The sequence below is a fragment of the Thalassophryne amazonica genome, chromosome 7 (assembly GCF_902500255.1).
Source record: "Thalassophryne amazonica chromosome 7, fThaAma1.1, whole genome shotgun sequence".
NCBI classification, from domain to species: Eukaryota; Metazoa; Chordata; class Actinopteri; order Batrachoidiformes; family Batrachoididae; genus Thalassophryne; species Thalassophryne amazonica.
In genome coordinates this window covers 34,202,103-34,217,917 of record NC_047109.1, presented here as the reverse complement: position 1 = coordinate 34,217,917, position 15,815 = coordinate 34,202,103, and the positions used below count along the sequence as shown (strand labels likewise).

The following is a 15,815-nucleotide window of genomic DNA, read 5'->3' as shown; positions in this document are numbered from 1 at the left end:
AGCACCATGGTGTCACCTCCATATGGCATCACCACCCCACATGAAGAGAGTGAAGGGTGGGCTGCATGGTTCTACAGGCAGTGTACAGAGGAAAAAACCCACATGAACTTGGTTATGGTACTTGACTCCAGGAACATGGAATGTCACCTCTCTGCTGTGGAAGGAGCCAAAGCTTGTGTGGGAGGCGGAGCAATACCAACTAGAAATGGTTGGGCTCACCTCCATGCACAGCATGGGCAATGGATCCCAAGTTCTGGAAAGGGGATGGACTCACTCTTTCTCTGGAGCTGTTCAGGGTGAGAGGCACCTGGCAAGTGTGGGGATACTCACAAGTCCCAGGCTGAGTGCCCTTATTTTGGAGTTTTCCTACGGTGGTCGACAGGGCTGACTTAATGCAACTTTATGTCGCAGAGAGGAATCTAGCTGCTGTTTATGCATACAGTGCATCCAGAAAGTATTCACAGTGCTTCACTTTTTCCATGTTTGGTTATGTTACAGCCCTATTCAAAAATGAAGTAAATTCAGTTTTTTCCTCAAAATTCTACTCACAACACCCCATAATGACAGCATGAAAGGGGGGGGGGGTGTTAAAAAATAAATTAAAAAACTAAGAAATCACATGTACATAAGTATTTACACCATTTACTCTGGAGCAGGTTTTCATCCAGGATGTCTCTGCATATTGCTGCATTTATCTTTCCGTCATTCCTGACTAGTCTCCCAGTTCCTGCCCCTGAAAAACATCCCCACAGCATGATGCTGCCACCACCATGCTTCATTGTAGGGATGGTGACTGGTTTCCTCCAAACATGACACCTGGCATTCACACCAGATTTCAATCTTTGTCTCATCAGACTAGAGCTGTTGGGAAGGTGTCGTAGCACGGACCCACAACAGGGGGCGCAAATGAACGGACAATGAGTAAGCCAAAAGGTAACAATTTAATGTTGTGACAATACACAACTAAACACACAAAATCTGCAAAGTCAATTAACACCAGGTGACGTGTGGGCAGGCTCGAAGATAGGAGACCCCGATGAGAGAGAGGCCGCGTCCCACACGGCTTCCACCACCAACGGCCTGAAGAACACCGGAGCCGCCAAGTCCCGAATCCCCAGGTGACCTCTGTCTTCGGCTGTCGACCCTGGTACTGCTGGCAAAAAGCAGAAACAAGATGAATGAGTGTAAGTCTGTACACTCAGTGGTCCTCGGTCTGTACACCGTTAGGAGGGGGAACCTCCACCTCCGAATCACACACTTGTGCAACTCTTGTGTAACCACTTATCTGTCCAGAGAGTAAGGCGCAGTCGTCGTCATTACGCCAAACGCCGAAGTCCCAGATAAGGCTCCGTCCACAAGAATAGGGCTGCAAATGAGAACTGGATTATAACACAATGTGTCAGTAGCAGAGAACGTACCTCTCGGTAGTCGATTTCTCGGCGGGGAGGTGGAGTTGCAGTCCGGCTTAAGTGGTGGTGTAGATGAGTGACAGCTGGTGTGATGAGTGACAGCTGTCACTTCCTCTGGGTCTGGCGCCCTCTCGTGCTTGGAGCCCGCACTCCAAGCAGGGCGCCCTCTGGTGGTAGTGGGCCAGCAGTACCTCCTCTTCAGCGGCCCACACAACAAGAGCAGTGGTGTCCAAACTATTCGAGAAAGGGCCGAGAGGGTGCAGGTTTTCTTTGCAGCCACTGACTTCAGCAGGTGATTTCACTGATGAACTCATCCCACCTGCTCAAAGGGATGTTAATCAGTGAAATCACCTGCTGAAGTCAGTGGCTGCAAAGAAAACCTGCACCCTCTCGGCCCTTTCTGGAACAGTTTGGACACCACTGGACTAGAGAATTTTGTTTCTCATGGTCTGAGAGTCCTTCAGGTGCCTTTTCACTGGAAGTCTGGGACAGTATCTTTGGATTGGCAAACTGGGGTGGTGGTTCCTATCTTTAATAAAGGAGACCAGAGAGTGTGGTCTAATTGAAGAGGAAACATGCGTCTCAGCTTCCAAGGGAAGGCCTATGACTGGATTCAAGGCCTGTACAAGAGAGGAAGCTCAGGAGGAGCAATATGGGTTCCTCCCTGGTCATGGAATGGTGAACTACTTAATTACTTCTTTATTTATTTGTGTATTTGATTCTCTTTGTCCCTGTATTGGGGATATAGTTAGTATTTCCCTTAAAACAGGCTCAGTTCACAGCTTCTTTAAACAAGCTGTTGCTGAGCCAGTATGTAAGAAATCTCATTTGGATCCATCGCCTTCAAAAAAAGTTACAGGCCAATATCTAAATTAGCTTTTGTGTGAAAAATTTGGGGAAAAAAATTGCAGTAGAGCAACTTAAATATTTTTTTGGGGCAAAAATAAAGATATGGACAATTTTCTGTCTAGTTTTGACAAATTGCATTCCAGTGAAACTGCGACACTTGAAGTCTCTAGTGACATGTTGATGATTGCAGACACTAGTGAGTTCACAGTACTGGTGTTATTGGACCTCACCTCTGCTTTTGATATTGTTGATCACTGTATCGTGATAAATAGGCTGAAGGATTCAATTGGGATTGGTGGGTGTGTTTTAAAAAGTTTATATTATACCTTCCAGAGCAATCTTGATCTGAGTATTTGTCTGAATCAGGTCATGTCTGAGTTTTTGTTCTTTGGGGTACCTCAGGGTTCTGTTTTGAGTCCTGTTCTCTTTCTTTTTATATGCTCCCACTTGGACATTAGACATTACAACATTTCTATCATCTCTATCCTGGTCTATATGCAGACTACCATGATTCTAATTTGTATAAATTTCCAATATAAATGATTCATAAATACACATACAGAGACAGATGCAATGAGAGAATGGTTTCAAAAGCCAAGTTCTGAGAGCAAATGAGTCATTGGCTATGAAAGGATTATTTTAAATAGTGTGGCATCACGTGGGACAAAGGGAGACACATTGGCATGACGAAATGCATGGCAGTAGGGGGATCAAATTTTTGCATGTTGTGGTTGCGGGCGGTAATTGGTCCAGAATTAAGCGGGAGCAGGGCAGGCAGGAGCAGCTCCCGTGACACTTGCACGAATCTGATCCCCGCACTGCCGCGTAATTTGTCATGCCAATGTGTCCCACTTTGTCTTGCTTGACCCCACTCTATATACAGTAATCATTTTGTAGCCGATGACACATTTGCTCTCAGAACTTGGCTGATGACACGATTCTCTTATCGCTCCCAGAATCACAGAGATATAATCTACAGTTGCAGATTGTCTCGTGTGCGTCGTGCGGTGGAGAACACATTTGGAATCTTGTCTTGAAGTTAATTATTTATAATATATGTATTGTAATGGATTGGTAAAACAGTTGCATTTTCATTCCTTCTTATGAGTTAGATAATGCATCTGCAAAGTTATGTTTATTATAGATGTAACATCTTGTCACAATCTAAATTCACATTCAGATGGCCTGAGCGCAATGACACGCATTGACACACAGTGTTTGAAAATAGGTTGTTGTGTGGGCCGCCAGAAGAGGAGGTACTGCTGGCCCACCACCAGTGGGCGCCCTGCCTGAAGTGCGGGCTTCAGGCATGAGAGGGCGCTGCCGCCACGGACACAGCCGGGGGTGACAGCTGTCACTCATTATCTCTTGACAGCTGTCACCCATCTACTCTACATCATCTCACTCCATAAAGACCAGACGTCATCTCCACCTCGTTGCCGAGATATCGTACTTCGTTGGAGGTAATATCCTCAGCCGTTTGTGTTTTGCAACATATTTGTATATTGTGAGTGTTTGCAAGAGTACCGGTCCCTCTTTCTGTGGAGGCTGAGTGAGTGCAGGACGGCACTCTTTTCCCCTGAGGAATCACTGCGGTACTCTGCAACATATTGAGTGAGAGGTGGAGGTGGCATTCCCACCGTTGTTGTTACGGGGTGTACACACGCCCACACTTGACTGTCTTTGTTCTCGCCAGCAGTACCAGATCCGACAGTCGGGGACGGTGATCACCTGGGAATTCGGGACTTGGCGGCTCCAGTATTCACCAGGTTCGGTGGCGGCGGAAATCGTGTGGTTCCGGCTCTTCTCAGGACAGACGTCTTCTATCCTCGAGCCTGCCCACACGTCACCTTGTGGATTGACTGTAATCATATTCTGGGATTGTCTGTATGTTCGTTGTGCACCTTCACAACATTAAATTGTTAATTTTTGGCTCATCTATTGACCGTTCATTTGCGCCCCCTGTTGTGGGTCCGTGTCACTACACTTTCACAACATAGGTTGCACAATGATCACAATTAGTTCATGCAAGTGGCATGAAATGAATGCGTGAAAGAAATTTTGAACATTTCTAAATTTTCTTTGCGCACTGGCACCCAGCCACACACAGTTCATGCACAGTTTACAACAGTTTATGACACTCATTAGCACGCGAGATTGTGTGCCATTCTGAGGATCACATTCGTGCAAGTGTCAAGGTGCTGGCCTAAAAAAAAGTTAACAAATGTGCCCCCCTCAGAGCAATGCAAGTCTCGCGTCGGTGTCACTGACTGTACTGTCCCCTCTAAAAATTGGTCTGCCCTGTCTTCACTGCACGCGTCATTTGAGACCACAGCAGTACGTTTGAGATTGACTCTCTACACCCAAAGTGATCAAAGTAAAACCTCTTAAATCATTCTAAACTAAGTTTTAAGCAGAAACAAGGCAGTTTTAAGCAGAAATGAGCTGATAATCACCTCATTTTGCCACTGACGCACCGAAATGACATTGCACGTCAGGCATCTGATGTACTGTACATCTTGGATCTGCCCCCCCAGACCCCTGCCTTTATAAGCATTTTTTTTTTTATTTGCCTTTCACATGCCTGGAAAAGCTCCTTGCCATCTAACCATGTCTTTTAGGTCCTTCAGACTTTTTTCAGTAAAATGGAGCATGAGCATGACTAAAACCTTTCAGCGTCTGGGGAGGCTCTGCTCCCTAGACCCCTCGCCTTTTTAAACATTTTCCTTATTTTGCCTTTTCTTCTGGAGGGGCATACCTCTACTCTCTCTCTCTCTCTCTCTCTCTCTCTTAAAGATATTTAGGTATACCTTAGCAAACACTAGTAAAGTTCCACCTTAGATTTGAAATGTATAATAGAAGATATACCTTACTGAATTGTCATATCATTATGATATACAATATGACTATGATTTGACACAAAGTGCAGCAACAGTGAAAATTAAACACTCTTAAACAACACAGTAATAATACCACACTCATTTTGCACTCATCATAAGGTTAGGATACTGTGCCCTCCAAAAGTATTGGACCACTTGGAATTTCACACATTTTAATTTGTTTATGCCATTTTAAATACAAGAAATACAAAGGAAAAAAATAATTAAAAATTTCTAAAATTATCTTCCTCAAACTCAAACTGAAAACAAATCTCTAAAACCTGATAAAACCTGTAAATAATAATCAGTTTTATTGCCAGTTTTCGTCAGACAAGTCAGGGATGGAAACATGAACCTTTCCAAGTCACTGAATACGAGGTCTATTAGATAATAAACCGACCCTTTTATTTTATTTTTTAACTATATGGATTTGATTGACATGCGATTACACCAATCATGCTTGAACCCTCGTGCGCATGCGTGAGTTTTTTCACGCGTGTCGGTGACGTCATTTCCCTGTGGGCAGGCCTTGAGTGAGATGTGGTCCCGCCCTCTCGGCTGAATTCCTTTGTTTCACACGCTGCTCGAGACGGCGCGCGTTGCTTTATCAAAATTTTTTCTGGACCTGTGAGGAATATCCGAGTGGACACTATTCGAGAAATTAAGCTGGTTTTCGGTGAAACGTTTAACGGCTGATGAGAGATTATGGGGTGTTTCTGTCGGTGTAAGGACTTCCCATGCAGCGGGATGTCGTGCAGCGCTTCCAGGCGCCGTCGTCAGCCTGTTTCGACGTGAAAACATCCTAATTTAAGGCTTAATTCACCCAGGACGTTGTGAGAGAACAGAGAAGATTCAGAAGAGGCCGGCATCTTTATGCGGACATTCCACTGTTTAAGGACATTTTGTAATGAAAGACGTGCGCGCAAATTTGCCGAGTCGTTTCCGTGACGACTCGGCAAATCTGTGTGCGCCGCGACAGGAAAAACACCTCCGTGTTGAAAACCATTTGTAAAATTCAGGCGGCTTTTGATGGCTTTCAATAAGTGAGTAACTGAGAAATTGTTTAACAGCTTGGGCATGTTCCAACTTGCCCGTTAAGGTTTCCAACGGAGGTGTTTTTCCTGTCGCGACCCCCCGCGGTCGGGTCCAGCCCGACATGCGACTCTGCCCGCACGTTCTTTCATTACAAAATGTCCGTTAACAATGGAATGTCCGAATAAACTCCTCATGCCGACTTCTTCTGAAAGTTCTCTGTTCTCTGACGACTTACTGGGTTAACAGAGCCTGAAATGTGGAAGTTTTCAACTTGAAACGGCGAGACGCTGCCGCCTCGAAGCGCAGATCGCCGTCAGGCGCCGTGGGCCGTCCTTAAAGCGACACTACCAGACCAAAATCTCTCATCAGCCGTTAAAATTTTTACCGAAAACCAGCTGAATTTATCAAATGGTGTCCACTGAGTTGTGCCTTACAGTTTTGAAAAAAATTTGATCAAACAAAGCAGCAGTCTCTGAGCCATTCCTAAACAATGAAAAAATCGACGAGAGGGTGGGCGACTCCTCACTCAAAGACTGCCCACAGGCGAATGACGTAACCGACAGGCGTGAAAAAACTCTTGCATGCCCACGAGGGTTCAAGCATGTCTGATGTAATCACACGTGATTCAAATCCATATGGTTTTTGAAAAAAATAATAAGGTCGGATACTTTTCTAATAGACCTCGTATGTCTCGGACTTTATTTACGTCAATTATGAGGAAATACAAAAGTTTCTTTCACCAAAACATTAAATCTAGGCTTTCATCTCAAATGTACTTTCTGTCAAATTGTAGCTGAACTTTTTCAGAAAATTCTCCTCTTTACCACTTCATCAAGAGGCTGGATTTTATACTTTCAATTAATTTATATCAAGGTGTAGAGATTTGCTTTCAGTTTGAGTTAAGGAAGATAATTTTAGAAAAAAAAGTATTTGAAATGGAATAAACAAATTAAAATGTGTGAAATACCAAGTTTTCCAGTACTTATGTGGAATCCTGCAAATGGTGATACAAGCATCAAATTTAGCACAAATAATCCATAGACATGAACTCTTTTTAAAAAACTGATTGGCCACTTGAATTTTCAGTAGGCAGCCAGATAGGGGTCAATTGAAGAATTACACAGGGGTCAAAATTAAAAGATGCTCCAATCATATGGAAAACTACACCACATTATTTGCCTGATCATAAAGCTTCCAAAAAGGTATAGTTTGGAGAATCTGTGACTGAATGTTATGGAGTTATGAGGTCAAAGCAGCAAGAATGGTGACAAAGGTTAGTTTCAGTTTGTACAGGGGTCAAAGTTAAAGTTGCTCCATTAATTTTGCTTCTGCTGTATTTGTGCTGAATTTGATACTTGTATCACCATTTGAAGGATTGTTTCAGTTATCTGCTGCACTAATAAGCCTTAAACGTGTATATAAGTCAGCCCGTATTAAAGGAGAAATGCTGCTTTTAACAACATGGACCTCATTTCTGGCATAAAGTAAGGTCATTTATTCACCAATATAAGTTTGGTGTGATTAGAAGTCCATAGTTCAAATGACGTGTTCAGTTCAAATCTGAAACAAACATTTTTCTTCTTCTACTAAGGTGGATTAGAACTTTTTGTGGTACACAGCACCAACTACTGGACAGGAGGAACCTAGCAGTCAATGTGACTCACTAATTTCAAAATGCAGCTCTTTCAACCAGACGTGTGGTGCCAACATGTCAATCATCTGTGTCCAATCAAATTTTAGGGGACTACAGTGAAACCCTGGCATCCATTCTAGCTCCACCCATGCCAGGAAGTGTTCAACATTTGACACTTCCTGTTTCACTTTTACTGAAAATGTGGCACTTCCTGTTTCAGTGTGAGGTTGCCACTGAGTTCCCGCAAGATTCCATGGGATGTGGTCTGTCAATCCAGGAAGTGTTTGACATTTGAACATTTCCTGTTTTACTGTGGATTAAAAATTTGGCACTTACTGTTTAGGACTCCCTGTACCATGAGCGAGCTTCGCGCCATTGCGCCTCACTTCGCTCGTATTATGAAATAATGTATTATTTCATAATATGATTATAATGTATTATAATCATTTCCACATATAATTTATGTGGAAATGATTGTTGTACAAAAGCTTTAGATCTGTCGATGAGACAGATGACTGGAGTGCAGTTTGAAGTAGAAATGAGGTGACGATTGGTGGTTCACAGCTGATGCTTAGAAATAACAATGCTGACGCTCCGAAGTGACACATGCGCAGTGAAAGACCAATTTTTAGGGGGGGGGGGGGGGTTGGTCGGGTACACCAGGACTGATGCCATGGGACTCTGGACCCAGACAGGGAAGAGGCCCCCTCACCCACCTCGTGACTCCTCTTGCTGCTCTCTGTCTCTGTCATGAAGCTAGCACACATGGATTCCTCCTCCCCCACTTCTGGTAGCTTAGTATCACTGCTGCTGCTAATGCTAGTTAGCTGTTCCTCCTCACAATTTCTGTCTGCTGTTCCTCCGACTCCATCTGTGTGCTTGCCATCCTCCTTTTCTTCGTCTTCCCCTTCGTCGCCCTTCTCCTCCTACCCCCTTATTACTCGTAGCATAACATCACCACCACCGCTGCTGCTGCTAATGCTAGCTGGCTGTCTCTCCATGTTGTCCTTCCATCTCTGTACTCGTGACCCTCCACAGTGGAATTATGTCAAAATATAACCCTTGATATTTGACAAGAAGCCCCATTCAGACATCAGAGGTGGATAACCCTACTTAAGGGGCCCTGTGAAGACATCACATGGTAACCGCCATTTGTCTGTGTGGCCTGATTCAGATATCATGGGTGAATATTATAACCTGTGGTATATGATTTGAGAGGCACTATTAAGTTATGTTGTGGGTGTTTCCCACAAACTACCCTGACAAATGCTGGGTTTCCGACAGTTCAGGGACATTTTTATCTCGCAAATTGTGTCCTAAATACTGTTGTAATACTGATCATGGTAGGTGGGTTCACCCTTTTAGAGGACTTAGCTAAAGACAGGGAAGTGTGGGATGAGCTGCATGGTCTACTGCTTATCTACTGTTTGAAAAAATAGTGCAAACCCTTTTTTCTTAAGTTACATTCTCATACAAGCTTTTCTAATTTCAGTTTTAAAATTGTACAGCAAAATCAATCAGTAAAAGATTAAGCAAAATGTGATTTTGTTTCATTTTGTTTATGCTTTAATTTGGCAATTTACTTTCATTTAAGAACAGGCAACGTCTTGGAATTCCTTTTTACTTATTTTACTTGAGCAGATGTTTACTTGATGTCAGTGGTGGGCACAGATAACCAAAAAATTAACTTCGATAACAGATATAAGATAACTGAAAAGTTATCTTTGATAAAGATAAACTGATAAACCACCCAAAAATGTATCGGAAGCTACAGATAATCGATAACCGATAAATTCCGGTGTTGTTTATGGGACATTTGCAGTTACTAAAGAGCTGAAATTGATTTTTAACATGATCGCTTTTAAAACCATCAAAAGCGGTAAAAGACCTAAAGAATAACCAAGAATGTTTGACCATGCTGTCTCCTGCAGGAAGCAGCACAGACAAATCCTGAGAGCTCCCACGAAATCAACTCTTTAATAATTATAATCACTTTTCTTTAAACATTCTCTCCTCTGCTGGAAGCTCTTGTTTACAACAGCACTCCCACCACAGAGACAAACTAAGAACACCAATAAGACCAACTCCCTATCAATTTCAACACTCCGGTCAGGCGGAGGTCTTGAAAAATGAAGTCATACTAACTTATGGTTTTTTGAAAATACTGATAGAATAACTCCATTAATGTCAATTATGTCATTTGTACAAAGTTAAAATATAACATATCTTTTAATGTTGAATAAGGCACTAATTCTGAGGTTTTGTAACAAACACAGACCGCAAAGCATTCTGGGTAAAAGTGCTAAACAGTGATTGGTTCAGTAATCCATTATGTAAAGCAACACGTTAATGTGATGTGTGATTGTTGTGTGTTGGTTTAAAGATAAATGTGCTTTTGTAAAATATTCCATTTTTATTTGTAAAAACGGGCATTTTTACGGAGCCCTGGAAGTGTCATCGCAATTGCATGTTTTAAAACTTTTATGATGTTGTAAAACGTGCACTTTTGTGAGCATGTGCTCACAAAACCTTAAAAATTAGCACATTACTTTAAAACGAAAACATATATCTGATATTTTCACTTTATAAACTTCAGACATGACAATAATTTTAAATAACTTGTCTAAAATGAGTGGTTAAAATTTGAACCATAAGTTAAACATGTATGCCTCTGGATGACTTGGTGACATTGCGACTATTATGGTGTTAAAGGAAATGACTTTTTGTTTTTTTGTTATCAGTTCTCCTTTGCTTACAGACAATAGAGTGGTTTCTGATTGCAGAGGGTAGAACAACATGCTTACTAAGAAACTTTTAACAGGTAGGTCTCAACAGTTTTAAAATTTTTTTTTACTGTTCAACTTAGTTTAGTATGTTATTGGTCTAAAAGTTATCGGACGATAATTAGTCTGATGATGGTTTTTAAATTTATCTAAAAAGATAATCCGATAATGAAAACGTTATCTTTGATAACTATCTTTATCGGATTATCGGAAGTGTGCCCACCACTGCTTGATGTTACCAAAGACAAGATGACAGAAATATTACAAATTAATGTGATATTTAATTAGTAGGAAAATCTTTAGAGAAAGTACTTAGTAAATATGAGTAAATATGTACGTATTTTACAGCTCTTTAAGGTTTTACCTGAAAAACAAAGAATTTGAATGAGGTATGTCAGTAAATCTGCTTTATTATACCTTAAGGCCACAGCCATTCAGATTATTGATGAATAATTATTGATTGACCTCATGGATTTAAAGGACTATTTTGAACATGTTTTATGCTTAGTTATATTGACCTGCTTGCTCATTACTTTGGAGAACAAAGTATTTACAACTATTACGGTTTTCAGTCCTATTAACTCAATATCATCTCTTACCAAAACTGGAGCAGCATTAATTTTTGATCCCTGTACAAAATAAAATAACTAATTTTTGCTGTTTTTACTCAATACCTCCAGTCATATATTGTGCAAACTATGACAATTTGTAATTCATATGATCAGACAAGTAAAGTGGTGTACTTTTCAAAATGGTTGAACATTTTTATTCCCCTCATCTGTCATTGACTATACTTGTTTTTAGGTACCAGTCTGGGATACTTATCGTACTTTCTTGTGAGACGAGATAATAAGTGTTTTGTCAGTTTAGGGGTGGCACAGAAAACCTGCTTGCTATGAGTAAATCAATTTGAAAACAAATAAAACAGTTTTTTTTTTTTTTACCTTGAACTGACAGTGATACCTGACTTATGAAAGAATTAATTTTCTGCAAGGTGAAATCTCCAGAGTCATCCACCTGGAGTGACCTTATCGTCAACGAGCCAGTTGTTGAATTGAACTCCATCCTGTCCTTCCAAGCGTCATTTTCAGTGACAGTTCCAGATAATACTAGGAGTATGATAGTGCCGTTGAAGGACCACACTGCTTGAGAATCACTGAAGGTTCCATTGACAAAAAATGTGACACTGCTGCCCACAGGTACGGGGTTCTCTGAGGCATATATTCTCTGGCTGCATGCAGAATCTAAAGCGCAACAAAGAGAACATGTTCTTAAGGTGAACACAGGCATTGATGAAATATGAGCTGATGTAGTTTGACATATGCATATCAGTACTACAAATCTGAATAACAGCAACCAACTACAAATTAATTCAACCTTACCTGTCACAAAAGATATTATGGCCAGAATTAGGACACACACCAGTGGAAGTGCCATTTTTCTATTTCAGGTTAACAAGGAGCTTGTTTCTTAACAGCTTTCTTGACTGCCTCCGGATCAGCAAATATTTGCTCCACATCACACGATCTTTGTTTTCAGGATGCAAAAACCACCACCCTGTCATCGCCCAACCCTCCTGCACACCAAGCCACACCTTACTTTGCCCTGGTCAGATCTGAGTTTCACATGCTTTCACAGTTGTGGACATATATATTTATATTTGAACTCAGTTTCATCCTATTATATATACATTCTATTCTTTTTTTTTGTCAAACAATATGTATGTTGTAATTTAGAGTGCCTACTTTATTTCCCTGTAAAAATATTTACAAATAACAGTTCCAAGAACAACTGCCTTCAGTATTCTCAGAAGGAAGAATCATCTAAATTGAAATTTAAAAGATTGTGAATGATGAAGTGGAAATATCTGAGGATAGCTGGTGAACGTTTGGTTGCTTTTACCTGTAGATCCAGTGTAGTGTTACAGTCACTCTGTAAGGGTTACATTCCTTACACTTTATCTTAGTTAAATAGTGATAACATTTTGAGGGTAGTTTCACAAGTGTCCCTTGTGACAGTCAATGACTTAGCAATAATAATAATAACTAGGACTGCAAGCAGTCATATACGGGCCCTCGTTCCGCGCGACTGCCTACCCAGGCTAGTAGGTGCCCTTGTGACCACATGTGGGCATGTGCATGCAGGGAAAACCACTCATCACACAGTTCAAATTTCACTGCGATCATGGCCTATGTTCACCAACTTGTTCTGCATGCTTTAGAAGTGGAAGGAAGTTGATGGTGTTAAGTATGTGACATCAGTACCTGTTTAAGTATAATGTTCCATGGCGAAGGGTCAAAATGGCGGCGCCATAGCGGCCACACCCTTCGACATAAAGAAAAGCTTTCGATAACTTTTGGTCAGTATCGTCTCTGGGTGATCTGGAAGAAATTTGAAGTGCATTGGACAAAATCCCTAGGAGGAGTTCGTTCAAATAGAACATGTGGAAATCACGCCAAAATGACAAGAAAATTCAAAATGGCCGACTTCCTGTTTGAAGTAGCCCCATGGTGCAAGAGACTTTTTTGTACATCTATGCAAGTCACACATGTGTACCAATTTTCATCTCCCTACTCCAAAAAAACCCCTAGGTGGAGGGGTTTTTGAAAGTTTCAAGGGGGCGCTATTGAGGCATTTTGCCCCGTCCATGGGCGATGGCCCTATGAATTGTAAGAGGTTGTCGTGCTCGACCTGTGTATCAATTTTCATGATGATGTGACAAAATTAAAGCCGTCAAAAGGAAGAATGTAATTTCATGGCGAATGGTCAATATTCGGCACGCCGCCACATGGACGCCGTTACTCGTAACTTCACGGCGTTCATCGCCTACGTTCACCAATTTGTTCTGCATGTTTTAGAAGTAGAATGAAGTTGATTGAAGTATGTGACATCAGGACCTCTTAAAGTAAAAATAGGACCTTTCCCACCACCACCGGGGGCGCTATGGCGCAGGTGGGAACTTAAAGTATGTAGACGTTCAGGGCGGAGCCCTCATCATGTCCAGCAAGTTTGAAGGATCTACGATGAAGTATGTGGGCGTGACAGCCGTTCGAAGTGAAATGGTGTGCTCCGAAAAGCTCGCCAAAGTTTGACGACCCCTAGCAGCCACGCCTTTTGACTTAATTAGAATCTTTTGATAACTTTTGATCACCATTGTGTTGTGATGATTTTGACCAAATTTGAAGACGATCAGATGAAATCCCTGGGACGAGTTCGTTCAAATGTAAGTAGTGGAAATGGCCAAAAATGGCAAAAAATTTGTTCAAAATTGAAACTTAAAATCAAAATTGCCGACTTCCTGTCGATATTTCACCATGACAGTAAGAGACTTTTTCTTGTGTCCTTGTATGGTAAATATGTGTACCGAATTTCGTGAGGCTACAACGAAAAAAGCCCAATGCGGAGGGGTTTTTGAAAATTTCTAGGGGGCGCTATTTCGCAATTTTTCAGCGACCATGTGCGACGCCCCCAAAATATCGAATTTCGGATCCGGCCGGACGACTTTGGAAAGTTTGGTGAGTTTTTGAGCATGGGAAGAGGCCGAAATTTCAATTTCAAAAGTGGCAATAATAATAATAATAATAATAATAATAATAATAATAAACAGCGCAATTACAATAGGGTCCTCGTAGGACGTTGCCTACTCGGGGCCTAAAAAAACAGTGGCAGAGAGGATGAGACTTTTACATTGAGAATAAAACAAAATTTTTGTCAGTGAAGTTCAGTATTTCCTCCTCAAGCTACTTGAGGAGGAAATACTGAACTGATGTCATTGACTGAACTGGGATCATTGACACCACTGATGTTTAGTAAATTGTCACAACAAGTAAAAAGTCAAAGAGAAACAGACGACAGGTGCATCTCAAAACATTAGAATATCGTGAAGACATTTATCTTGAAGAAGTTCAATATGTTTTGGCAGGTATTTCAGAAAATGAAAGAAAGTGAAAATGTTTATATTTTACATATAAACTAAAATGTTTTGGACATTTTTGTCATTTTTATTTTGATAATTGATGACTGTTTTGGGCATTTTTTTATTTAATTTTTTATTGTTGCAGCAAACTACTCCAAAAATTAGAAATGTGCATTTCAAAATATTAGAATTCAATTCAGCTTACTTATATACAGGCAAATCACAACATACAGCACCAAGGTGCTTCACAAGGGTAAAGGCTAACCTTCCAGCCTCTCTTGAGTCATCACGTAGGCAACAGTGGCAAAGAAAATCTCCCACAGGCATTTTTTTTTCTCTTTGAGGAAAACACCTCAAGCAGATCAGACTCAGAGGGGTGACCAACAGTTTTGTGATGCTAACAATGGCAAACACGAAATAACCAAAATACAACAAAGAATTGTCAAACATGCAAAACAGAGATAACGGAACAAAGTGTCCAGATAATAAAAATCCCAGAAGGCGTCATGACCCCCACACTTCATCACAAATGGTAAAAGTCATTGTCATGTGACTTGAAATTAATAAATGACACGTGAGTAAAATGAGGAACTTTGTCACTAATTTTGTATGTAATTTGAATTAAATGTAATTTTGTGTCAAGGATCTTTCTGTCTTACTGACCAGATGGGTAGCTGTCTTGATTGAAAATGTACAGATATTTTCTCTTCCAAATAAAGCTGAAATATTGTTTATTTATGTTTTTTTATGCCACTAATATAGAATGTTAAACATATTTCTGATGATTGCATGTTGTGACAAAAACAGTAAATAAATATGTAACATTGTGATGAAATTAAATATTAAGGCATATTAGTTTGTAAGACCATGGAAATATAGACTGGAATGGACGTGCGCGCCTCAATCTATTTTTTTTTGTCATGCTCCCGTGACAAATTGAGTTAAATTTTTGTGACAGGTTTTTTTTAACTCACTATTACTAACCCTACTCCTACCCCGACCCTAACCATAACCACACCAAACCCCCCCCCCCCCCCGCTTCACTTTTAATTTCATGCAGCCATCACAGAATGAATGAGAATGAATTTGTGCTGCCGTGATGAAAATGAGGCACTTTTGCTCACAGTATCACGAACCAATAGATTAATGTATATTTTGTGCTGCTGAATCACGACTTGCTGTGAGACCAGGTTCGTATTTGTGTGTGAGACACATGAATGGAGAAGATTTTCTTCTACCTCTTCTGGCCTTGCAGCATGACAACAGCTGCACTTACAGTGTGCATCCAAAAAGTATTAACAGCTCTTCACT

General features: G+C 40.9%; 1 protein-coding gene across 2 annotated transcripts in view; it reads right to left on the bottom strand.

Annotated features, from left to right (window-relative positions):
* LOC117513752 (carcinoembryonic antigen-related cell adhesion molecule 5-like) overlaps positions 1-12,118 on the bottom strand; it is a 55,809-nt gene extending 43,691 nt beyond the window's left edge. For both annotated transcript variants that reach the window (XM_034173985.1, XM_034173987.1), the window contains exons 1-2: positions 11,971-12,118; positions 11,533-11,832 (exon numbers count right to left, since the gene is read on the bottom strand). In XM_034173985.1, the coding sequence (XP_034029876.1) occupies positions 11,533-11,832; positions 11,971-12,025 (355 nt within the window). In that variant the 5' untranslated portion in view covers positions 12,026-12,118. The remainder of the gene's footprint in view (positions 1-11,532; positions 11,833-11,970) is intronic.
* Between the last annotated feature and the right edge of the window lie 3,697 nt (positions 12,119-15,815).